We start from the raw sequence: 27792 nt of genomic DNA on the forward strand, positions 1-27792 counted from the left end.
TCACTATATGAAACTTTGTAAATTTTAGCACTTAAAATTTAGTAGTAACATGTAATTTGCATCTGTACCCTACAAAGAAATTTGTTATAATTTGGAATGCCATTAAAAGTAAAACCTTATTTAAATGTCATGACTTTATTTAAAGTACATTTTGCCTATTTTTCAAGATCATTTGATATAAAAATGTAATTTACCACTAATTTAACTCCACCTATCATACTTTGTGCATTAACCTTTATGGAAAATTTGTCTTTGCACGAATACAATAAATTTTGTATAGTTATTGTTTTAAAATGAACGGCATTACTTTATTTAATTCAGTTTTGTTCTATAGGGGAACCAAATTACACACAATTTAGTATTTTCACATTTTATATTAGCAAACTACCATTAAAAACCATGCTAGATAAGCGCCAATATAATTTGTAGAACATCCAACGTGACCTATGTTTGCAGAGCAGAACGAGAAAAAATTGTCCACACTACCTAGGCCGTGTTACGGATGTGGCTGATCCCTTGATGTGAAGACACGAAATCCAACCTCCTTATTGAATCTAGTACTATTTCTTAGGCACATTGAGCGGTACAATCGCTGTAAAAAAATTTACTGGGTGAAATTCTGATCTACACTTACCCGTATCTATATCAGTTGTTTACATTTTACCCGGTTTGTCGGGAGGCGTGCGAACTGGTATTACGTGTCAATATTTTGGTTTATAATTTAAGACTTTGTTTAAATTATGATGACGTGTAGAGAGTAACCAGAGCACCAAAAAAACAATGGGAAGTGGCAACAGCCAGCTTTCAGGCATAGACGTTGATGAAAAACCTGTCCATGTAACTGACTGCTGGACACATTATTCTGCTACTGTTAACGCTGAAAATTCTTCCTTGTCAATATTCATTGGACCTGTATTAAACGATGATTTGGGTAAACTTGAAAATGATTTATTGAAGAAAAGTGCCAAGGTATGTTTATTGATTTCATATAAAGTGACCTAGTCATATCGAGATGCCGTAATACTGTGATAACGTCTACCATCACTACAGTCTTACGGTTCACGCGCAGGAATATTGGGGGTTTGAACAGGGTACATAGCATGCTTGTTTTGAAAAATTTATTTCCTTTAATGAAGCTAACTTAGGGTTACTCCTGTGAAACGCAGATGGCGGGGCTGCTGGAGGACTTAGTGGAGTCAGTAGATGAAGGAAAGCAGGTAGACTCTATTTTTATAGATTTTGAGAAGGCGTTTGACAGGGTGCCGCACAGGAGGGTGATGGAAAAGGTGGAGGGGTTGATAGAGGACAGGAGGGTGGTAAATTGGACAGGGGACTTCTTGAGGGACAGGATCCAGCGAGTGGGTGTGGGTAATGAATGGTCAGAAGAGGGAAATGTGACGTCAGGTGTACCACAAGGAAGTGTCATGGGACTCTGCTCTTCCTGATCATGATGAATGATGTAGGGGAGGAGTTGAAAATTAGGCTGCGGTTGTTTGCGGATGATTGTGTGCTCTATGAAACTGTGGGGAGGACTTGGAGAAACTGGAGTGCTGGTCGAGAGAAAATGAAATGGGAATAAACGTAGGGAAAACAAAGGTGGTGAGGTTCACGAGGAAGAGAAGGGTGGAGGGAAAAGTTTACTACTGGAAGGTACAGGTGATCCAGGAAGCTGAGGATTATAAGTACCTGGGAGTGATCCTGTAGAGCGACTTGGGGTGGGGAAACCAGGACAAGAAGGTGGTGAAGAAGGGCAGGAGGGGATTGGGGCTGCTTAGCAGGACACTGAAAGGGACAGGTAGGAAAGTTAAGGAAAAGGCGTACGCGACATTGGTAAGGCCAGTGTTGGAATATGCCGCGGCGGTGTGGGACCCCTATGTGGAGAAAGAAATTGAGGAGTTTGAGAGGGTGCAGCACAAGGCAGCGAGATGGGTGACAGATATGTGGAGGAGAAGGGAAGGCGAAGGCAGGATAGAGGAAACACACAGACCATCGGTGATGATGAAGGAGCTGGGGTGGGACACGCTGCAAAAAAGGATGAAAGTAGAAAGGCTAGTGAGAATGCATGAAGTAATTCGTGGGAAGGGGGGGGGGGGGCTGGGGAAAGCTGGGAGCTAGGTTGAACAGAGGGCTGTATCAAGGAAGGAGGGATCATGAGTGGAAGATTCAGAGGGAATGGAGACGGACAGAGAGAGGAAGGCAGGTATTCCTTGTGAGGACGGGGCGAGAGTGGAACGAGCTTGACGGGAGGACACTGGATGTGGGAGGAGGGAAGGAACCTTACGAAGGAGGCTCCAGATGGGGGAGGAGTTAGGGTATTTGGGGGGTGGGAACTCCTTTCCACCGGGCAGATGCCCAATTGCAGGTGTATTATTATTATTATTATTATTATTATTATTATTATTATTATTATTATTATAATATTAGGTAGACTTATATACGTGCCTTTTAATTTTGTATAGAATACGATACTGAAGATAAATTACCCACGGCATCAAATTATAGGCATCAATCCTGTGCAAATATTGAAGACGGACGGGCGCCGCGAAACAAAGGCAAAAAAAATTTGATAATCAAATTTTGAAGTGGAACTTTTTTACTGAGAGGTCTACAATTATCGAGCGTTACAAAAATTATGATCGTACGAGGGGAATAGTTGGGTACTTGGTTGGGGAACTGGTAGAGGATAGTGTCTCAGTGGTGACGCTACTCTATCACATGCTCTAGCGGTCGAATGGGAAAACGGCAAGGTACGTGGCGTAGCATGCTATATGCTAGTTGTAACAGCAGGAAGAGGAGATGGCAAGGGAGAGTTAGAAATGATGTAGCAATGATGCTACGGAATTCTCGTAACACTGCTTGTGTTTGTCGACTCCTCAGTTTTCGTAATGGCTAACATTTGATGCTACCATATTTCTTTTATGTTATTTCAAGTATCTGCAATGTATTTATTATGGTAGAAAAGAGTTATTGATTTGTGAAATTAACAAGTACCTATCATTAATTTTTATGTAAATAGTATGATTGAAAATGTAAAAAAGGACTTATAAATTTAAGAGTTTAACTTCATAAGTGTAATTTGAACACCGTAATTTGAAATGTCAAAAGGGCAAATAGGCTTGTGAGATAGACTTTATAAGTGTAATTTATGTTCAATTGGATTGTTTGTTTTTTTCATTTGAGTTCATACCCCGCATCTAACTAAATAATCTCAATTATTATCTCTTGTTGAATTAAAAAAAAAAAGTATTTATCTATCCCTAATAATATGTTTCAGTTCTGTCACTGTGGACTCCACGCAAACACTTTTTTTGTTAGGTACAACAATATAATTGCATTTATAGGTTTATGGTCCCATTAAGTGGGAAAAAGTTCACCACAATTGAAGAGGTTTGAGAACTAAATCTACAGAATTTTTTGAAAATTTAGCGCATTCTTAACATGTCTTACGTAAACATTGTTCAATTATTCTAGTATTACTTCATATATTTTACTATATATTAGTTATATCTCAGCTGTGTTGCAGAGTCACTGTAGTGTAAACAACCCAGAATAGCATTCCAGGACATAAGCATGATGAAACTATTTGAAATCTTAAGTATGTCGACTCCCATTCAGCAATTCCCTGCACTTTAATATGTTTGTCTTCTTTCTGCAAAAATCGTAAATCGTATTGCTAGACACAGCTCCACTTACGAGCACAGAGAGGTGATGCGGAGTCATCCTGTGTAGCTCTCTGGTTCTGCAAGATTGACGAAACAGGAGCAATCTGGAAGCTGATGACATACCTGCTTCTTAGTTCTCCTGTTGCCTTTGTACTTTAGGAATGGTGTTATCACCAGGCACAGCTCCACTCGTTAGCACTGTGATTTGTTGATGAGTCTCTGATGTAGTGTAGCCCTGGATAGCACTCAGGGTTGGCAAGGTTATCGCAACAGGTTCATTATAATGTGTGATGACTTCACTTATATGTTTGCATTGTGGCTTCATACTGCAGATAGGTATCATTAGCACAGAGGGGTGTTGCAGAGTCTCTGTAGTGTAGTGTAGCCTTAGATAGCACACCGAAATGGCAGAGTAGTCTGGAGTGCGATGATTCTGTTCAGCAACTCTATGGATCTTGATACCCTTGTAAACAATCATGCTTCAGGACATGGTGTCACTTGACACAGCTACTCTCCTTTGTTCGGAGAGGTATTGTAGAGTTGTTCTATTGTAGCGTAGCCTAGGGTAGCACTTCTGAATGGTGACATTGATGAAACGGGTGAAATATAGAGTGCAATTATCTACATTGCGGTGCATGCTGTGCCCAGGTGTTGCAGGAACATAGTATTACTTGACAAAACCCATGTTGATCTGGCATTTTGTTGTGATTGGGGGAGGGGATATACTGGCATCAAGCCTGCCAGCATTGCAATTTGTAATTTTACTGAGTTTTGGAAGGTATTTGTTGCTTTTAATGTTAGTTAGGGCTCATAATAGGGTAATGTTTAGATAAGGGTTTAGGTTAATGTTTTTCAGGAATATTTGGTTAAGTTTTCGTGTGTGTGTATGCACAGTCTATCATGGTCTTCATTGCAGGAGCTCAGGGGCAGTCATCATGAGCTTGAATCAAAAAGAAACCAAAATGCTTTTTTTTACTGTTTTTTATGATCATCAACAACACTTTAGTGTCTTAGTTTTTCACTTTTTTTTTCTGAGTAATTGGTGTAGCGGCGTAGAGTTGGGTCAATAAAAGCTGTTGATAATTTCTGACCAGGCCTCGAACCGTAATAAAGCCCAAAAACTAGTAAAATTATATTTTGATTGTGGTTTTTATAATTGTTTTTAAGTGTGGGTGAAATAATTTGTTGATATGTCATGACAAGTGCACATTTCCTAAACAATACGTTTCCCATTGAAACTGGCTAAATATTGCAGACTCTTAAGACTCAAAAACAGTTTCAAAGATTTTACAGTTATATAATTTGAGTCTTTATCAGTTATAATTATTACATTGTAAGATAGCTTTTAAGTGTGCATGTAAGATTTAAAAATTGAGGTTAGGTTTTAATATTTGCCGAAAACGTGTACCTACACTCATACTTAGATCAGTCTCTGTGATTATTTCAACTTGTAGGTACGAGCCTTATGCACAATCAATGCAGCATTGCTTAGGCCATAAAATAATCATCTCTATCTCTGTAAATATGTATTAAGGAAAATATTAAACTTATAAAAAACATTAGATGTAGGTAAATAAAAACCCTTATAAGAACATTTTTAAATATATATGATTTTTGTTGTTCTTGCTGAATTGCTTGAATATAACATTCAAACATTTCCATGTAACTGATTTACATAATATATTACATACAGAAAATTTTCAGTGTATTTTTTTTAATAAAAAAATATATTTTTTAAAATGTGTGCAACATGCCCGAAAGAAGAGTAGTAATGAGAACAAAGAATAATTACTTCAAAATTCAAAATAGAAAAAAAGTTAAAGATAGAACCTTATGTTAAAAGCAAGAATTTAACAGTTTGAACTGAAATGGAATTTAAAAAGAAAAATTAAAAATACCACAGTAATGTGCATAATGGCTCGAGACATGATTTTTTTTAATAGCATGTTTTAAAATTTTTGAGTAGAATGGGAAAAACAAATGATTAAGGGGGGCGGGGCAGAAAGCATATCATACAAAAGCTGTGTGAAATTATACAACAATATATTTTCAAAGAAGCAAATTTAATTCTTAATTAGTTAAAGTAATGTTATATTCACATCATTACAGTTACCCACTTGTTTTGGTTGGCCTCAATTAATTAATTTTTTTTTCTTTCTATTTTAATGTTATTGTTACATTCCAAAATAGAATAAAACACATGGCTATACCATTTAAAATCAAAATGTTTGTTTTGGGCTTATAATTCAGAGGGAAATTGTGAACTGGTGCCATTTTCTCTGAGAGGCATTATTTTTTTCCCAAAAAACTACTAGTCATTTAAAAGGATCAATAACAGATTGTGATTGTAAGGTAATCTCTGATTTGGGGCTAGCTTATCAAGTAGGATATCATCATTGTTTAAAAACATTTTGCAGGGTCACCGTAAGTGATTAATTATGCTTGAACTCCACTGAAGTATTAATTCCGACTAATTACCTACTGCTTTCAATTTTTTAGCTAGTGATTTTTGAAAGATGCCATACCATATGTCAAATTCATGTGTTATCTATCTATACTTCAATCTTATTAATTTACGCACCTTCAATCCCTGTTGGAAACTAGAAGGGTCACATGAAATGTGGTTGTGTTGTCCTAACAAGTTATGTGTTTTTTTTTAAACTCACAATCCACTTTGTTCTTTTAGCAGTTGAACAAAACAAATGATTTCACTGATAATATCCATTGTTGTGTATGTAAAAAATTTTACGCTGAATCTGAGACTGTCAATTTTCCAATCTCCAGCCAACCACAATCCCGATTCAGATGATTTTAAATATTACAAATGTGATTTACTCTCTTTTACTCATACTATATTAATAGTGGGACCAAGATATTTCTTTATGATGCTAAAGTAAGCAGTATGTGATATCAGTCACAGCCCTATAGTATCTGAAAAGTTTGAATACAGTATTACCAAGGCTGTGTTACGGCATTGCTCATAAATCAAACCAAAGCAGATAGAAAGTTAATCACGCTAAATGCAACCAGTTGTAGCAAAGAGCAAACCACGTTAACTGCTACCATTTATGTTACGTTGCGGCAGTGTAGGTAAATAAGATTATATACATAAAAACTACCATTGACAATTACACACTGCTGTAACAGTGGATCTTTTAGTTTCACAAGGATATGAGGATAGAACAGAAACAAGGTGTGATTCCGTCAGAATATAATTACTCTATATTTATTTAAATTATGAAACTTATAACAGTTGAATGAGAGACAAATATATAAGAGGTATTAAAATGCGTTAAAATAAAATTTCAATTACATAATTAAAAAACTCTCGGATATGTTAAAAATATGGGCCGGCCCTAATTAGATTATTAGAGGTTTCATTTAATATAAAAAAACAAATTAATTAAAAAAAAAATACAAAGAGGCACAAACAATCCCCATGTAAGCGCTTAAAGTCCAGAACGAAAGTTTTATATAGATCTTAACTTCAAACGTAGTAATTTAAATGTTATTCCAAAGGTTCATAAATATAGTTGGATCGGAGGTCTGATGCTCGCTGGTCGGAGTCCAGCAGTCAACATGGCGTCAGGGCGCATGTTTGTTGGAGAGGGAGTGTGCGAGAATGCAGCTAGTTCCGCATCCGGCTCTTGGACCTGTCAGACAGGGAAGGTAGCTTCTAGAGCCCGAAGCGTAGCACGTCTGGATTTGAAGATCGCGGGAGTCGTGGGCGTTTCCATAATTTCAAAAAAAAAAACAATAATAACTACTATGCAGTGTACAGGCAGACTAAACTACTTAAAGGAATGTATAGGGATAGCATCCCTGGTCTAACTGACTACATCTCGGTTACGGCCGGACAGAAGTCTTGCTGTGCGTCTCGCCGATCCGCCGATAATCTAATGAAGTCCGTCTGGAATCGCGACGCGAAGTGTCCCCGGAGGGGCCGCGTCTCTTAATTAAAAGGAATAACTCAATCAAAAGGTGGGGGGAGACTTTGGCGTCCGGACCGAAATGTTCCAAAGTTCTCCAAGTGGGACTCACAAAAAACTCTGACTTCGATATCTCGAAGTTGGTAGCACTGGCCGATTTTAGCGCTACCTGTTGAGGGGTGTCTGAAAAAAAAGGGATCGACTCGTCCGAGGCGTCTGCTACAGCCTGGGGCTAATGGAGGGACAGGAGAGAACTCTGGCGGCTGGCAAAAAGACTGCAGAGGAAAGTAGCTGGGAGGTTAGCAATGTTGCCACCAGTGGCCTATTTCATAAAACTACAAGTCTACAAGTTACTAGTTACAAGTTACAAGGGAATTTCTTACAAGTGTGAATCTGAAGTGTTTCACAAAGAAAGTTGCTTGACTTGTAGAAGTTGGTGCACTTGTAACACATACCTACAAGTTTACGAGTCAGCTGACTATTATTCGTGTTTTTATCATGTAACAAATTTGTAGGTTATAGTTGTGAAGTGTATGCTGATAAAAATGATTTCATTGACATCATTTACAAATGTTTTGATACATCTGTGTACTGTTGCTTTGGAAATACCACGCATATCTCCAACTGCATGGTACTGTCCGCCATTTCCCAACAAATGTAGAGAGACAAATATTTCTTCCCTTGCAGAAAACGATTTATTTCTTCGTGTAGGGTGATCCAATAGATGACCTATATCTTGTACTAGCTCCTCTAGTTTAACAGCACTCATGCGGAACCTTTCGTTATACTCAAATACTGTGCCAAATTCCATTGTCACTCTCTCTAAAATTGCGTGGTCGCCTCATAACCTCAACATCTATATCATCTTCATCAGAATCGGTAAATATAATAATATCCATTGTATTCTAAGATGTTATAATATCATTCTATACACAAGCATAGACTTATTAATGATTTACAACTAATATAATTGGACTTACACAATATTCTACCTATGTATTGACACTAGTAGCAATTTCTCACAAGTTACAAATGCTTGCAAGCTACAAGTTTGTTTATGAAACAAAAACATTTATTTACTTGTAAAATTAACTTGTAACTTGTAGCATTTCACGTGTAACTACAAGTATTTACTTGTAGCTTTATGAAACAACAATATCAAAGTTTTTACAAGTTACTAGCAAAGTTACTTGTAACTTGTAGACTTGTAGTTTTATGAAATAGGCCACAGGTGTCGCGGGCGTTAGTTCCACACGCTGGCGACAAGTGCAGAAGTTACTATTTCTGCCACTAGATGTCGTGTGTGGTCCATATTTGCACATATTTTTTCTGTGGCAAACCGTCCTTGAAGTAGGCCACTGCCTGGCAAGTTCACTCCAGGGCAATGATCCTGGGCTAAATTCTGAGAATCAAAGGGTAGGGGGGGACTGGGGGGTGAGGGTGGACAAAAAACGCAACGAGGCTGGGAAAGAGGGTCCACGAGATACTCGGTCGTGCCGAGACTCGCTGGGCTCAGCGGGCCTCTAAGAAATAGAGCTTGCAAGCCAGAAGCTGCTCTATGCAAGTTTAGTCATGTAGGGAAATAATATTACAGACCACGGACGTGACTGCAAGTGGGAGAAATGTCATCCGGGCTGCTAATGACGTCTTTAGACTTGCAAAAGATCAGATTGGCCCCTGAGAAAAGGTGCCTCGGCCCACTGCAGCAAAGTTTAACTAAGTAGAGTACACCAGCCTAACAAAGTGTAAATCACCCTTTTGTAACCAATTTATATGGGAAATAATATTTCCAAAAATATTTTAAAATTATAATGAAAATTAAAATTAAAAAAATGTGCCTTAATACCTAATTTTCGGCACAGCTGCAAATATACCTGTCTGTTGCTGTCTGAATACTAAGAGTGTTTTTTATTGTATAGTATAATTTTGAAATCGCCATACAAATGTGTACCCTTTTATACAGTTTATTAATATCAATAAGGAAGGCTTCTTTACTATAGTTTTGTACGCTTCTTCCGAGTAAAGAGAAAACTTTTATAAGGTGTATTGGTGATTAAAAAAATTACAGTTATGCAATATATTTATCTCAGAGGTGGAAGTTGCTGTAAAATATCAAAATTTAGGTTTATTGACTCTTTTTCAGGTCAGTATCTTGTGGATCATTAATTGAGAAGGGAAATTATATGTTATTAAATAACCAACAGCAATCTCTTGGAATGTCTGTCACAATTTAATAAGTTGAAGTTACTTGTAAAAGTTACAAAAGGTTTTCAAGAGTTTTAACCAAAATCTAGCAGAATATGTGGAACTTTCAAACCATTGAAATCGGCTAGTACAAATTTAAATTTTAAAGAGAAATTGCATCATTGGTTTTTTGATACATTTCGATTTTAACCTGGCTAAAAGTCAAACTGACTCTCCAAAAATAATTTTGGCCGCTATCAAAAATATTCAGAAGATTCTTATTATTGAAGTTATCTTTCCAGTTGCGAATTTAGGATGATTTGTCTTTCCGAAGACAAAATTCACGTAAATGTTTTAGATAGATATATTTTTGTCTTTGAAAATACACACAAACTCCATTACATCATTTCCACATAGTTCCATACGAAACAGTACATTTGAATTACCTCACTCACTATGCAAACTTGATTCAAAGTTAAGAAGCAGAAACACACTGAAAAGTTCTTAACGAATAATAAAATTTCTCGATTAAGCCCTGGGAATGTGTCACGTCCATGGTACCGCCAAGGAAAACAAGTCCTTGGGAAGGTTTAGTCAAAACATTGTATCAGCGTTGTGGGCTCACCCCGACATCACCAATCAAAATATTCTAATTACCAACTATAAAACAAAGGTTTAAAAAATATGGCACAGCCTAGACCGCGCTAAATCATTTTCTTCACTACATTTATATTTGTAGGTCTTTTAGCCACCGAACAACATGCCTTAGCTGGTCAACATTCGAGCTGAGACTAAAGAAGTGATGCAACTACGTCAAACCATGTTGAGTGTAGGTAGCTGCATGGCTCCGTAAACCAATCAGAACATAGCTTCTATGTATAAGCACACAACACTACATAAAGTATATTACCCTCACACCTAGGTGCTTCTGTAAAGAAGAAACAAAATATTACAGAGTCTTTTCTGATTGGCTGCAACAATAACCTGATAAGTTTATCATCTCCTGTGCTAGCTAACACCTTTTCGTTTTTCACATAATATACACAGAAAATACCAGTACATCTATGCTACATATAAATTGTCTATAAAATTGATTCCGCCATGTGGCACACCTGTCTTTCGTACTTTATTTCACAAACACAATACTCAATGTTCTAGAAACTTAAGTAAATCTTCAAAATGAAAACAATAATGTAAAATACAAACATAAAAACTATATTTAAAGTAAATAAAATACCGAAAAATATGTTTATACTAATAGTAGTATAACAGTGAATGTGAAAACCAGTAAAAATGTTCATAAATGGCTTTTCTAAATAAAATAACGAAATATTAAAATTGATCACAAGACTATTGAAAATGGTAAAATATAAATATGAAAAACTAGGCCACCCTTACCTTGAACCTGTACAACCGATTCATCTGAATGACTAATATCTCCATATTTATTCATTTCAAAAAATTCTTATAAAAGCTGAGGAGAGCAGGGTCCCGTAGTGATATATTTTCTTTTGTTTGTAGGTGAAAGAGAGATTCCTATTCGAGTGCTTTGGAAATTTACAGACTGATTAAAGATAATGGTTTACCTTCCTTAGAGGATTAGCTACTGCGTGCCGGCCTTTGCAGGGAGTTTTTCAGGGGCGCATCAGTGGAAGGCAATGGAAACAGTAAGCAGAAAAAGGTTGTGCATCTCTGGAAACCTCAAGAGAAGAATGAAGCAGCCGGAGGGAATGACAGGAAGTGAAACGGAGTTGCAAGCTCCAATACTGGAACCCTTCGCTGTGGGGAAAATCCTGCAGCTACGTCATTGTTGAGCGAAGAATAGACTAAGACAAAAAATAATTAATCACACTAAATCACTACATTGTCTAAAGAAAGGAGAGGGAACTAACTACCTATCACTCAGGACTACATCCCTTTTTCTTTTCGATCAGACATTACAAAAAACAGCTTAAACCCAAAACAGTTGGTCTAAACTACTACAGGGTTTACATTAAGACTATCTGGAGAGGGTAAGTGAGTTACGTTTTTAAAGTCGGTATTAGAGCCGAGAAGAAGGGCCTGAAGAGTAGTTTACAATATAGCAGAGAGATGGCCTCCAGGCTGCGAAAGTAGGCATGATGCAGGGAAAGTAGTTTGTGCCTCCAACTAGTATTTTTGGCACAATTCTAAATTTGAATTTTTGAAAAATAATGTCGCCAGTCATTATTTTGCTGCAAGAACTTAAACTTTTTCCACCTCCTGTACACTCCCGTGTAATCTTTGTCAGACCTGTCTCCCCAATCGTTCCCAGCATAAATATAATTTTGCCTACCATCTAATGACCCAGCAAGTGCTATCGTCTTATCCCCGCTTTGGCGCACGTACGTCGCCTATAATTCCTCACCGAGCCGTGACAAGAAGTGCTATGTCCTGCAAGGTATTAGACCCGCTAGTTTCTGAGAGCCAGCCTTATGCGAGCGATTTCAGACACAATCGCGGCTCGTCTTAACTTACATTTCGGCACGCCGCTGGCTTAATTTCCCACAGCAGCACAGTTCCACCCCACCACCCGCTCTCCAGCTTTTCCTGGGAACACTGCCCAGAGCAGTGACTGGTCCTTAACCTCGGCCAGGGACGATCTGTCTCAAGGTCTGGACACAAGCGTTCGAATGTACTGCCTCTGACCTCTAGCGGCAGAGTTGCGAGTTATTTCCCCTGGGTGTTTGAACACCCGCTAACGCCTGCCCCCTGGCGCCTCATGCAAACAGTGCCCCGTAGCTCATTTCCAAGCCACCAGAGTGCTGCACTAGTCCCCTCCATAAGCCCAATGCTTTAGAATACACCTCGTGTGAGCGATCTCTCCTTGTTTCGGACACCCCTCAGTAGGTCGCGCTGACATCGTCCAGTAACACCAACTTCGAGATATTGATGAAGACAGTAGTTATCGACCACTCCCTCGGAAATCATCGGAACCTTTCGGTCCAGAAGCCGAAGCCTTCCCTCTTCCTTTGATTGACGTCGTCTTTTAATTACGAGTCTCTCCCGCCCCAAACTTACTTCGTGCCGCGACAGCAGACTGACCACACAGCATCGTTGGCGAGCCGCACATCAAGACTTCACTCCGGTCGTCGTCGTTTAAAGATGTATTCAGCTAGGCAAGGGATGTGCTCCCTACAACTTGAGTAGTTAGGAATTAGTCAGTCTACGTACCTCGTAGAAGTATTCATGCTTCGGTAATAATATGTACTTTATAATATAGATATATTTTTTTGGAATCATGGAAACATCCGTGGCAACCGCGTGTTCGCGAGCTCCGCACCCTGGCTGACGCTGGAAGCCATCTCCCTGTATGACTGGGTCCAAGGGCCGGATGCGGACCTAAGAACACCACCCACGAGTCCTTCCCCCAGCAGTCAGGACGACTAAGGCCCCCTGACGCCTCGTTAGCAGCTCAACTTCGACCAGCAATCGTCAAACCTCCAGTCCTTCTGTTTTTGTTATATCTTCAGAATAACATTAAAACACGACGTCGAAAGGATCTGAACACCAGAAATTTTTCTTTCGTAACTTTAATCGCTCTAAGTGTGTTGGGATAGTTAATAATTAACCTGTTTATTGTTGCTGATTATATTTTAATTGTATCTATTGATTAATGGTAGTTTTCTGTTTAGGGCCGGCCCATTCTTTAGATAATCTAATTTTAAATCTATGTTAATATAATCCAATAATTTTCATATATTTGTCAATCAATTTATCAACTATTATTTTAATGGGAAAGTAATTAAAAGTTAAATAAACATAGAGGTACAATATCTAGACAAAATCATTATTTTGCCTTTTGAAACTAGAAGATCCACCGGTTACACTAGTCATCAAGAGAGAGTAAAGTGTGACAAAATGTTAACAGAGTTTAGGTTTACTGTTCACTCTGTTATCACTGATGTGTAACAAGTTTCGACTTTGTCCGTCAGAGGGTGTGCGATGGTCGTCCAGTGTACAGCACTGCAAGACCAGAGTTCTCAAAGAAGAGGCAGAGGGGGTCTGTGAAGGATGCTACGTGAGGACCCGGAGGGCAGGTAGAGTGATAGCAGGAAACACTCGGAGGAAGGGGAGGGAATAGACAAAGTGCTAACATTGTTGGAGCAATGCTACGTGGTGCTCCACTGTCAGTCGTGAGTGCTCCAAAGCTCTGGGCAGCACAGGGCATCTAGGCTAATGACATGGGCCATCTGGAAATGCAAGGCATTTATCTCTCTGAACATGCCTGAAGCACGGAGCAGCGGAGATGACTATGTGCCTGCACTAATGAAACTGGCACAACAGACATACCCAGGGAACGATAGGGGCAGGTTTATCAGGCACTGCTGCTAATGCAGCATCTGAATGTAAAATGGACAAGCTAGGCTCTTGTGAAGACCATTGGATTAACTGAGCTAAGTGGCCTGTAGAAAAAATTTAAATCATAAATGCCCCAGGAAAATTAAACCAAGAAAAATATTTAGAATAGAATGATAGGAAGACTTAGTTAAAATACCTTAAATAATTTTCCAATTAATTTATATGTGCCAAAGAGAACCGTGTTTAACAGCACAGTTACACCCCACATACCACCGGCCACATTTTGAACAGAATATGATCAACTTGAACAAACACTCCCACAAAAAAAGGAAATATTTGCTGGTAAATGTGTGTTCCTTGGCATCATCAGAAAGGAAATTTTTTCCTATTCCTCATTTTTATAAGGTAAAAGTATTTCTTTACCAGTAGGTACTTTATGTTCCTATAGTTAATTCGAAATCGACAAAACAAGAATCTAAAGGATATGAACAAACACTTTCTTCATTAATTTTTTTAGTTTTACAATATATTTCCCTATTATATGAACTTGCATTTCTTTATTTGTTTCTGTGACTGCATTTCATTTTTTGGCTCAGAGCAGCTGTGTTTTTAATGTGGCAGTTGCACTTCTAAGAAAGAAGATTTGTACCAAGATGAGAATTCAAAATCATTATCTTGAAAGTGAACAGATGATACACTTGTATATTTGTTCAGTTCAAGAGAATACCAGGTTTATTTTGTTCACCTACAGTGAACAGTGATTTTATATAGGATAGAAACTTATGGAAGGAGTTATTTCATCAGATAGAAATACAACTCCTTTTAGGCATTGGTAAATTTACTTTACAATCATTAGTGAGTTACAAATTATTGCATGACAAGAACTCATGAATGAAAGGTGCACAGGAAATAAACAATGTAAGCTAGACACAGGCGAGATGGGCCTGTGCTGCTGCTTCCAATACTTTATGTTCTCTTATCTGGAGAACCGTGAACTACAGAACACTAGGGATTCACACAGTTACTCACTATGTTCCGAAAATGTTGAGGACTACTTACTTTTATTGTAGTGAGGTTCAGTAACATGTATTAATACTCATTGAATAGTGTTAAGTAATTTTTTTATTTGAGAGTCACGATTTTCCTGGGTTTCTAATCGTGGCCTACTGCGATGACATAGAAAAAATTATTCGCCCGTTATTCACATTGCGTTATTTGTCCAGATCACTACCTGCAGTCGAAAACGTACAGACATTACTATTAAAACAAAATAACGGAATGAGAGGCTCTTATGAAGACGAGGCATCCTGGGGAGAGAGAACGAGAGTGGAAGGGAAATGGAGCAGAATGACGGGGAAAAGGCAGAAGGAGTTTGACTCGGTGCAAGGTGTTACACGTGATAGAGCACCATCCAAGTGCTGGCATGCCTGAGCACCAGCTATAAGTATCTAGCTCCGGAGTGTCACTTTATAAAATCAGCTTTCATTTATAAGATTATTATTAGTGCTTAAATTATGTTATCAACTCTAAATATCTAAGCAGGCCACCCCAGCCAATGTTTCTCAGGGCTTTAAAAATATTCCATTGCAGTAACACTTCAAGTCACATCAGCAACTCATGAAGGGTCATCCCATGTCAAATCAGCACAGTTTTAATTTAAATTCAACCTGACCCTTTTATATTTGAATGATTTTTTGTTTATAGTTTAGCTGCATGAAGTAAATGAAGAATATATTTTTTTAGATTTTTTTAGTGATTATTTTTTTTTTCAATTAATTTACTAAAATTACAAAATACCCTAATTTTGCATGTTTCTGATTTAGAAAAAAATGTTATTCAGAAATGGTTGATGTTAAAAAGATATAATTGGTACCCTTTTAAAGCTTTTTTTTTATGGGCTTTCAAATGACATAGAAGTTGCTTCATTAAAAAAATTCCAAAAAATTATGGAAAATCCCAAATTTGATTTACTCAAAGTGAAAATTTAAGAAATTTAACAAAATTCCCAACAATTTTTTGCACCATTCTTATTTTACCTTTTAAAAATAATTTTTGGATCAATATGGGTTCATGAGATATGACTCATGTGTACTATTAAATACCTGCTCTTAACAATTACCACAGATTTATGTCTCATATCATATGAGACATAAATCTGTAGTATACGTTAAGAGCAGGTATTTAATAGTACCAATTTTTTTAATTTATTTACTTTTAACCACTCTAAAGTACAAATATCGATGTTTTAAGTACTCACATACAAAGTAATTATTAACCATTTTTATATTCAGTATTTATTAGGCTACTTAAAAATTTTATTTTAACAGGCAGCATTTACATAAATAATGATAGTAGGCTAACCTGAGACTAAGTATAGTTAGTGTCTGTAATGGCTCACTCTCACTACAAGACATGACTGGCTAGGGCAGAGATTTTGGAATTAAAGGAAAGAAGCGAAAAATAATACCTGCATCATCTAAAAGTGTTTGACATATTTGAGGGTGTTCAATGTGTTAAAGCATGTATCACCATAACTTTAGAGTAGTTTTGTGCCTGACTGCATAATTTGTGTTTTTAAACTGGAGGAAGAAAAAAAATCACAAGAGAAGTGATTACTTATCTATCAGGTATGTGAAGTGTGAAGAACTACATAACACCAGTCAAAAGTGACTTAAGTGTATATAGGCAGGAAGAGTAGTTCTTTAACTAAGCGTACTGGATGCAGATAGTATAAATTCATTACATAGCTTGAAGGGAAGTTCATCAGATATAGAAAACTATATCTCCCGACAAACTCATAACACCGTGAAAGGTATATCATTGGTTATATGAGTCACTGCCTTTAGAAAGTCCCTCCCAAAATAACAAGCCCAGACATTATGTCATCAGCTCTACTTAAATTCTGAATTTGGCACAGTCTGCTGCTAGCATTTGTCCGAATAGAAAATCAAACACTTGAGTTTTGTTGTGATTTCTGACTGTCCAACACATAACACAGTTGCTATCTCCCTGTTTCAGAAGAAACTTTTAAACTTTTTGAAGCAGAGATTAAAGAGAACTCCCACAAAGATATTTTAATTTTCAAATGGGTCTAGTGCACAATATAAAAACAAGAAAAACTTTCTGAACTTGGCCACCACAAGCAAGACTTTCTAACTGATGCAGTATGGAATTTTTCAGCAACAGCACATGGGAAAGGGCCATTTGATGGTATTAGAGGTATCGTTAAGATATTGGCAGCATGTGCAAATTTTCAAAAGCCATATGAAGATCAAATAAAGACTTCAAGAAGATTCCGTGATTGGGCAAAAAAAAAAAAAACATTTTGGGTACTAACTTTACCCTTGCTACACAAGAAGAGTACATTGTAACAGAATAATTCTTGGCAAATAGGTTCAGCTCTTCACATACTATTCCTTGTACCATGAAACTACATCCTTTACTACCAGTAAAGGGAGGGTAAAATGAAAGTTTTAGCAATATTTTTATCTTTTGCTGAAACCTGGGTTGAGTGTTCTTTGGCATCTAAGGACATACTGGTAAGTGAGATATATGGTTACGTTGTAGCAGTTTAGTGTCAGATGGTGGATGGCTTATTATTTGGCATAAAACGAAAAGATACATGAAGTCAAACTGGCATTTACACACTGCAGGACCATCTCCATCCATCTTTCTCTTATCCCACAGTATCCAAAGAGAAATCAAGGCACTTCAGTGCAGAATCCCAGGTTAGCCTACTTGTATCATTTATATAAGTACATCTGTTCCATTTGGTTAGCAGCCTAATAAATAGTATAAATTAAAATTCTTATAAGTCTTTGTATGCAAGTACTTAAAACATCCATATTTGTACTTCAAACTGGTTAAAAGTAAATAAATGAACAAAAATTGGTGCTATTAAATACCTGCTCTTAACTTATACCACAGATTTGTCTCGTAGCTCACCATCATATTTTTTATATTTTTAATGAAGTAACCCCTATTGAGTTGTACAACATACAGTATGAAAGACCATTAAAAAAGCTTTAAAATTTAACCAATTTGAGCTTTCTAAAATCAACCGTTTTCAAGTTACAACTATTTTTCTAGATCAGAAACATCCAAAATTTGGGTTATTTTTAAATTTTTTAAGTTAATTAAAAAAAACTTAAAAAAATGAAAAAATCTATTTTTTCCTTACTTCATGCAGGTAAATTATAAACAAAAAATCATGGAACTCTAGAGGGTCAGGTAGAAAATGTGTGCTGATTTTATGTGGAGCCACCCGGAAGGTGTTTACAATATTGTATTTAATGAAATGGGATGTGTGTGCAGAACCTGATGTTGTACCGCCACCCGTGCATACTGAAGTTTGTGGGAACGTGGAGCAAGCACGGACGCGTGCACTTGGCGACGGAGAGTGCCGTGCCTCTGGCGCTGGGCGACCAGACCGCGCTGCAAGCGTGCATCGGCCTGCACCGCGTGCTCAGGGCACTCGTGTTCCTGCATCAGACGGTGAGAGTCCCAGTCACAAGCTTCTGGTGGGAAGTACATCTGGAATAAGAAATAATGCTGGAATGGGCACTTTAAAATAGTTTTTATTAAATGCAAGTTGTATATTTCTTAGTGAGAAAGTGGAGATAATATAAGTTTTCGTAAGAATCCAGAGAAAATTTAAGCTATGATATATTAAAAAAATATATCATATTTCAGCCTGCAGGTGCACATCTTAGGAATACCCAGAGGGGTGTTTTGGGGGTTCAAACCCCCGTCCGTTGAAGGAAAGACAAGAAAATTGTGAATGCTCATGTCATTCATAGCTCATTGTCTGTAATTCGTATAAACAAAGTCAAATCCCAGTGGTTGGTTCGTGATTGGTCAGTCTCAGTTCTCAAATTGTGGTGATTGATCTATGGACAAATCAGTACAACTCAACTTCGATTATATCTTAGTTTTTCTTAACAGAATTGGGCATTGGGTAGCAGTAGTGATTGCAACACTGCGACTTAATTTTGTTCAAAACTCCATAAAACTGTTAAATGAAAAAAATGTTCACGGTCTTTATTTGAAGTTGGGTACTTTCATTTAAATATTGTACATGTATCATGAAGAAAAACGTTTGATTATCATGAGATGCGTAATTTAAAAAAAAAATTTGAAAAAACTGAAACTTGAGTTTTTCGTCTTAGATGACATGGAACACATTGAGTGTGACGCAGTGTGAAGTGGTTTTTGAGTGAGTAGTTCAGTGGCCTCAGCTCAATGTGTAGATGTTTATATTCTATAGATCAGTCATTGCTAGGTCGTTAAGTGGAGCGCACACATTTTTTAACTTCTACGAGAGACATAAAAAATTTTTTGGCATTGTGATTGTAAGTACATATTAGAACATACATATTGTAACATATTGGTACATATTTATATGATAGTACAGTCCAAAGCCTATCTTTGCTAAAAATCTTTATAAATCGTGGCACATGAAAGAGAGGTTAGGTTAAAAACTTCATTTTTTGAATTCACACACTTCAACTGTTAGTTATTAACACCTTTACAGTAAAATTATACATCAATTGTATTGCCTTGCCAACGTCAACTTACTAGGGATAAGTTTGTAAAGTGCCTTCTTAGGTCCGATAGGTTAATTAATTATTTTGGCAATAGTAGTAATAGTTCTTTACTATTTTTATGTATTTTTTTATTAGGGTTGTGTAGGTATATAAATATTGTAAATTAAACTTACTTAGGTGAATTGAATAAAATAAATTGCGTACCAACTACAGACCTATAATAGTCGGCAAGTTAAACAAAGAAATTCAATGCTATTCTAATTATTTACTTCAGAAATAAATAAATTCTTTGGAATAAAATCAAAGGTTGAAGAGATTTTTCTACTAAGTTAACTTTTTTTCCAGTTAAATGTTTTTTTTTTTTTTTGGGTAGATTTCAAAGAAATTGTTCCTATTGTAGTAGTTACCAAAGTGCGACTTTCGAAAAATTATTATATAGTTTTTCGTTTCCTGGTCCTAAGACCTCAAAACCATCATCAACTCAAAAGTTTATATGTATATATTTATATACATCACAATTTTGTGGGCACGATAACTGTCACAATTTTTCACAAATCATTTCTAAACTGATACATAAAATCTATTAGTGGAAAATCTCGGTTGAGTTCGTTAATGGACCAGTAGGGTAGAAATGGGGAAGGTTTTTTGAAAAACAGAAAAATCGCTGTAACTCCCATAACATGGACAATATCTCATCTATTTGAGCGTATTATAACTTTTAAGGGTAATGCCAGAATCTTTTGTCTGAATAAGTTTTTGATACGACCAACCATAACTGCAAGGGGTTGAAAGAACAATGGTTGGCAGAAAAATATATAACTCCCTTCATAGGCACGACATCAAATTCGTACAAATTGTATATTAATCTTATAATTTTTATTTAAAACTTTTGTCTGAAACAATTTTTATTAGATGAACCATCATTGTAAGGGGTGGAAAAAATAAGGGGTAGAATAAAAAAAAATTTGTCACTCCTTTAATAGCTACATAATCAAATCTGTTCGGATTGTTTTTTAAATCTTATAATTTTTACCTCAAACCTTTGTCTGAAACCATTTTTATAACTTAAACCATTAGTGCGAGGGGTGGAAATAACAAGTCAAAATGTAATTACTTTTTTTTAATAGATATGCTATCAAATCCTTATAATTTTTTGTAAAATGCCAAAAATTTAGGCTGAAACAATTTTTAATGAAACAAACTATTACTGTAAAAACAGGGGTTGAAATTTAAAAAAATAAAACTTTCTTAGTATCAAATTTGTTGAAATTTATTAATAACCATCTTAATGTTACCATAAACCTTTGTCAAAAAGAAATGAAAGCAATGAAAAATAGTGTTTGAAGATCAAAAATAATTGCATAACTACCTAAGTGGACATATTGTGAAATTTGTTAAGACATTCATTGCTGGATGAATAAAGTTAAAAAATTTCAAAATATTTTCACTGCATGGAATATGAGAAAATTTTAAATCAATCTTTTTTGAATATCGGCAAACATATAGGATGTTATGTAGGCTACAGTTAGTTCTTAAAATGTTTCAGGAAATTATAGAAGTTTCTAAAATATAGCCAGAAGAAATAGGTACTTTGAAATCTACCTATGCCTGTAGGCAGTGCCGAAAGGGATTTTTTGTTTTATTCAGCTTGGTTAACCAAGGATTGCTTTGCTTATATAAACTAACCCTACTAAAATATCATGCATGATTCCCAAGTTCCCGGTTAATGGAATTTTTAATTTTTAGGTTCAGTATTTGTTGAAGGCCACATTGTAAAAAAAAAAAAATACGGAAAAAAAGAAAAATACTAATGTAAAGTCTATGGTCTTATATATATTACAGTAAAAATTCATTTTTGCAGTCTATGGAGTTTTTTTAAAAAATCTGGACATCCCTGAAAAAAATCCTATGGCACACAGGGATTTCAAAGTTAATTCGGGAAACTTTATGTAGGGAATGAATATTTTCATATTTTTCATGTAGTAAAATTGTTAAAAAAAAATAATGAATTCAGGATGTTTGTATAGTTTTTATAATATCGTCAATAAGAATGACATAGCCATGAGCTAGAGAAAACTCCCTTGAAGATAACATACCCACTTACTCACATAAGCTAAGAATTAAATTTATTCGCACCTTGCATTGGGGGTTGCAGTTATCAAAAATATACTCGGATTAATGATTTTGGTAATATTTAGAATTACTACAATTTTTAATACTAAATGAGTAAAAAAAAATTGGTTGTCTGTAAAGTCGGTTTACGGACGATAGTTTAACGTAACGTCATAACAAAACATTGATGAAATGATTGCATACTTTTATGAATAAAATTGAATCATTTTTATTGAATTATCACTATTTTGTATTGTAACACCCCTCGTGCCACAAAATAGAATTATTTGGAATTAATTATAAAAAAGAGCCTTGGAAACATGCTGGATAAAAAAAATAAGTTAAATAAATTGATTTACCAGAGGCGACACGAGGTGGGGAACAAACACAATTTAGGAACTTCCTGTAACAAGCAAGGAGGAAGTTGGGGGATCGTTAAAATCAATAAATAAAAACTACACGATTAACTTGATGTATATTTCCCTGTTTTATTTGCACTGATGAATTATCTTGTTTCCATTATTTTACATACAAAAGGTTTTAACAATTTTCAAAGATTAACAAAAGAAAAACGAAAATGGGCCGGCCCGTGCTTACTTAAACCAATTTACATTGTTAGTTTGAAATATAAACATTTGCATTATGAGTTTCACACCCAAAGTTGGATGGATCCGATGATTACATTGATAATTAGTTCTATTCGTTTTACATTTTCTTGAGAAAAACACTGGTCGCTGGTGAGTTGGTCATCCGCTTAAGATAGTTCGTAGCCAGGTAAGGGGGAAATGTTGAATTTACATTACCACCCGGGGTCTTCAAAACGATCACGTCGGGTAGTAGAAATGTTTCTTCTAATGTGACCCACGGAACAGGAAAGGGGGGGGGGGGGGGGGCCACGAGATGGGAGCATCAGTCTCTCCCTGTCATCGACCCTGTCTGCAACAGACCAAATCAAACCTGATTAGAACTTGTATACAGACAGTCTATGGGGCAGAAAATGCCCAAAAAAAAGATTTAAAGGAAAAAAAAAAGGGGGGGGGGGGGGGCGCGAATTATCACTCACCAAAACAGGGGAGTTGCCCAGCACGCTGCAGTCGTGGAGTCAGCCAGGATCTGGAGCTCGCGAATTGCGCGGCAGGACGCGGATGATTTCTTCATAATAACGATTAAAAGAAAAAAAATTTTGAAGGCAAATAATTAAACTATGCAGACAGACTAATCTACTATAGGATTGACTTGAGGGATAGCATCCCTTATGCAAAGCGACTACATAGTCGTTAGCGGTCGGATGAAGTCTTGCCGATTCGCCGATACTCGATGGAGATCTGTCTGCAGACGCGACGCGAGTAGATCTGTGTCGCGGCAAACCGCGTCTCGTAATTAAAAGTGCCCGCCGGCTCTAACAGGTGGAGGGAGGTCTGGGCCGCCGAAAGATTCCGAACTTACCCGAATGCGGGCGAGAAAAAAAACTCTAGCAGGAGTCTTGAAGTTGGCATCACTGGGCGACAGTAGAGAACTCTGTCGGAGGGGTCTGAGTTGAAAACAATCGACTCGCGCCTGGCGTCCATATAACTCAAGGGAAAGCAGGTGCTGCTCTCTGGCGCCCTAGAGGGTAGGTTAGCGGAGAAGTTCGCGACTTGGTCGCTAGGTAGCGCTTGTGATCAGTTTTGGCACACTCGCTTTTGCGAGAAGACCTTGAGAACGGTCACTGTTGCCCAGGGGGTTACGACCGGTCATTGGTCTTACTTGGAACTGAGAAGGGGGGGGGGGGGTAAAATGCAACGCTGATGGGAATCTACGTCCCGTCGTGGCTGCAGAGGAGCGAACATAACACTAACACGTGATGAAAAAAGCCAATCTCAGCTCGTCTCTGCGAACTGGTCGCCTGCAAGCTACAGGCTTGTCTATGCAGTTAGGGTCACGAAGAGAAATGATATTACAGGCTTGAGGCGTGACTGAAGGCGGGGGAAATGGTAAGCTGTCTGCCAGTCAGGGATTAGGCCAGCAAAATATCCGATACGCCGATGGGAAAGGGGCTTCAGAGCACTGAGACAAAGTTTAACTCAGAGGAGTACACCAGACTAACAAATTAAAATCACACTCTAGTAGAGAAAATAAAATTTCCACACAAAAATTTAAAATCATAATAAAAATTTAAAATATATCGTGTCAAATTTACTGATTAACGGCACAGTATGGATATAAAGAAGGAGTGAAATGAAATCTACAATTTAATTGATAAATTTACTTTTATTTGCACTCATTAATTCAAATATGTTTATTACTTTAATAGAGATTATTTTAACTATAACTTTTATACATGTTTGCTATTTAACTTCTTCCAATCTGTGTTATTCTGTTAAGGATAGGATGATGATAGGAAAAGTAGGAAACGAATGGGAGTGTTTCAAGGATGATGTGAAGGAAAATGGCTTACCCAACACCAAGATGCAGTCAAAAATAATATATTTGCGCCACGGACTCTGCAGCAATGCTAGGAGGAACGGGTTAGCAAAGAGCAATGAAAATGTTACATTGAAATGCATGAAAACAGAATTACGCCACGGACTCGGTCGCAATGCTAGGAGGTTGAGGTTAGCAAAGAACAATATAAAAATAATTTACCTTTATTGCCGAAATTGTTGTTGTAATAAGCAATGAAAACCAGAGATTAAAGTCCGTCGAGAATATTTTTGTTTTTATGTCTTCCAGTGCTCAAAATGATTACCTATGCAATTGTGGCCCCGGCCACAAAATTTTATTTATAATTCATTAATAATAACGCCCCTCGCGATAAACAAAGGAAAATATGTATTAAGGAGTGCCTGGTTCCCGCGATAGCGGATAGATATCACGATTCATTCGGTTCGCGTCCGTCACCGTAGATGGCAGCACAGTAGGGGAATAATATTATTTCGTTTTTATAACACGATTTTATAACAAATACGCATCCCAAATACACCAAACTTATTTATAATGTGTTAGAATATTTTTTAAAACATTGTGCAAAAGATCCCGGGTGTAATTTGAATTATTATGTGTAACTGTAAAACATCATTGTTCGTTAAAAGCGTATTTGAATATTCAACATTAGTTTTAAATAACCGTACTGATTGTGCTGAAAATCAGACGATCGTTAAATTACATAATATTAATAATTCAAACGACGAAAATATGATTGAAAAGTCAAATCGATGGTTATTCCAATCGAGTGGAAGAGAGATGCCACGCATGCGTACAATGAGCTTAACAGGACACATCCGTAGTGGGACATCCGTAATGGGACAATGTGCGTTACGGGACACTTTTTCGTGCGTGCAGCCGGCGTTCATCGATTTATTAGACGTCATGTCAAAAATTGTATTCTTAGTCATTTATTTCACCCCTTGCAATAAGGTCTGGTTGTATCAGAAATAGTTTCACATAAATATTTTAGTTAATAATCAAATTGTTTACAATAACTTTGAATGGATTTTATATTGTCCTCTACTAAAAGAGTATAAATTTTTATTGTCATTCAACACTTAATTTATCCATGCCTTGAGCTATTGGTTGGTTTCAAACAAAATATTTTGGTATTACTTATAGGAGGTATAAACTATTGAAATGGCTGCAATATTTGTCATATTATAGCAGCTTTGATGTTAAACTTGGTATGAATACCATTTGATAAAGTATATGTGTGAGAGTTCAGTTGCTGCAGCAGCACACTCACACGACCTGCGTGCTTGACAGGCAAGGCCATACTGGAGTTATTAAGGCAGTAATTCTCTAGGAAAGCCTTGAAATGTAATTTTTCCCAATGCCGATCCATTTGAGGTCCTGGTAGAATTTTTACAATATCTTTCAATGGCACATCTTCATCTTTGACAACAGGCCACATAAATATATTATTATTATTTGAGTGGAAAGATTCCTTGTACTTTCTGTCTTCAATTGCAATGACTTTGTGGTTGTAACACAGTTACATTTTCTTTCCCAAATATTGTACTAAAACCAATGAGTTTTGTCCACAGTCAGGAGATACTCACAGATTGCTTCTTGAAGTTTCATAGCATCTACTTCTACTTAGAATTTCTGGATCAGAACTAAAGTAATGAATATTATTTTTGTTTGATTTTGCTTATAGTTGTGTTTTGACAGTGTTTTTTGATACTACTGGCTTACAGTGCACAGTTGTGTTACGGTCGGGATGATAACAAGGCTCTTGAAAGGCTAGTAGCACGAGTTAGACACAAAGTGTGCAGTTACATAATATTTTATTACAAATTTCATCTACCAGTTTTAACCATGCTATAGACAATTTTTAAGAGTCTTCAAGAAAACAATATTTATGCTTTGTTTTGTGACAGGTTCTCTATGGAGGCCAAGACAGTTCTGTGAATAAAATTTCAAATCATTAAACAGGGTGTTAATATCGATGTCCACAATACCCTTATTCATGCTCGTCTGTAGTTCGAGACAAAGTATGTATGGTGTGTAACTTCAGGCAGACACTGTCAAAATGCAAAGGAAATCAACAAACTTTGAAGTGCCTTGCTCTGTTACAAAAATATCTAATAGCATGATGTATTTTACAGAACAAATATGGAAATTATCTCTATTTACAATTCTGTTGCTACTTCCAATAAGATTTTAAGGAAACAAAAGCAGTTAATATTCACAAAATATTTACACTTAATTCTCTCTTATGTCTGATCATCAACCAGAAAAAAACAACATTATATACACACACACATGTACACACACATACACACACACACAATTTACCATTTACCATTTGAAATAAGCTGTTAAAATATGATCAGCCACCCTTACAAAATATGAAACATATTCTAAAGTTTCAGGCAAGCTACACGAATGGCACGTCTGATACTCTCAACTTTGCGTTGCATTTACTACTTGCAAAAAATATATTTCACCGTGGTTAAGTGCGGAAATTACTGAAACATTGTACTCGCCTTGCGAACAGTTCCCTCTCATCACTACTACAACTGGACGACGAGCTAAGTCCAAACGAGTACATAAATAAGAAATGCTGGTGTCACTGAAGTTCAGGTTCTGGTGCGGACTCACTAGGCTGCGACAGCAGGCAACGTTTTGACGGAGTAAACGAGCAGGCGGAACAGCGGCGATCTTTGTCGATGACGTCTTCATGTCTTGTAGGGCCTCTGTCTGACAGGCATGGCCCAGAACAGGCCTATTTATGCCTAATTGACAACCGACCAGACTAGCCAAGAACCATCCAGATGGTTGAGCTGCTCTGACGGACCCCGAACTTCGAGCCCGCATGAGCAAGTAGCGCGCGCCACGTCAGTCATGCAGTTTATCACTTTGGGGCGGTGCCTACATGCACCTTACCTGAAAACTTCTTACTTCACTGTTCTGATTACACACAATTTCACCTAATGAATAGCTGGAAGATCTTTAGGAAAGCTCACATGTCTTTTGAGTGCCTCCAATAGAAGTCTTATGTCCTTATGGTACTTGCACTATCACAAATTGTTTAAAATGAAATTTGGAAAGGTGCATATGGGAATGAAGAGCAGAAAATATATGAGTTCTTGTAATGATAGTTTGTCTTTTATAACTTGACTGAAGTAGATATGTATTTTATGTATAACTAGGGTGCCAGTGCAAAATAATATAAATATCACGAAAAAGTAAATTACATTTTAAACTGGAAAAAAGTAGTATCAAAAAATGATGTTATGAAAGAAAATTAACATAATTCAAATATTTGAAATCTCAGCAACTAGTATAACCAGAAATGAGACTGAACAGAGCACTTTAAAAGGTTACTTATAATTTGACAAATTATGCATACAAGTTTTACAGTTATTATAGTTACGAGCTTCCATATTTGAAATCATATTGATCAATATTTTGTCATGAGAATATTTACTATGGCACAAGAAATTAAGTATGCAAGTTATTTTCTTAAAACAAGGAAGCATATATTGAATTGGCTAGTCAATAGATATGAGCAAATGATTAAGATCTCTCAACTTCATAAGGTTTTCTCTGGAATAATGTTAA

The 27792-nt window shown here is 36.7% G+C and overlaps 1 protein-coding gene across 1 annotated transcript in view; it reads left to right on the top strand.

Moving 5' to 3' along the window:
* The first annotated feature begins 515 nt into the window (after window positions 1-515).
* Window positions 516-27792, top strand: part of LOC134527478 (protein-associating with the carboxyl-terminal domain of ezrin) — a 95123-nt gene continuing 67846 nt past the window's right edge. Inside the window, exons 1-2 of the mRNA XM_063360180.1 lie at window positions 516-969; window positions 18410-18589. Coding sequence (XP_063216250.1) covers window positions 781-969; window positions 18410-18589 — 369 coding nt within the window. The 5' untranslated portion in view covers window positions 516-780. The remainder of the gene's footprint in view (window positions 970-18409; window positions 18590-27792) is intronic.

Source organism: Bacillus rossius, chromosome 1, assembly GCF_032445375.1.
Source record: "Bacillus rossius redtenbacheri isolate Brsri chromosome 1, Brsri_v3, whole genome shotgun sequence".
Classification (NCBI taxonomy): Eukaryota; Metazoa; Arthropoda; class Insecta; order Phasmatodea; family Bacillidae; genus Bacillus; species Bacillus rossius.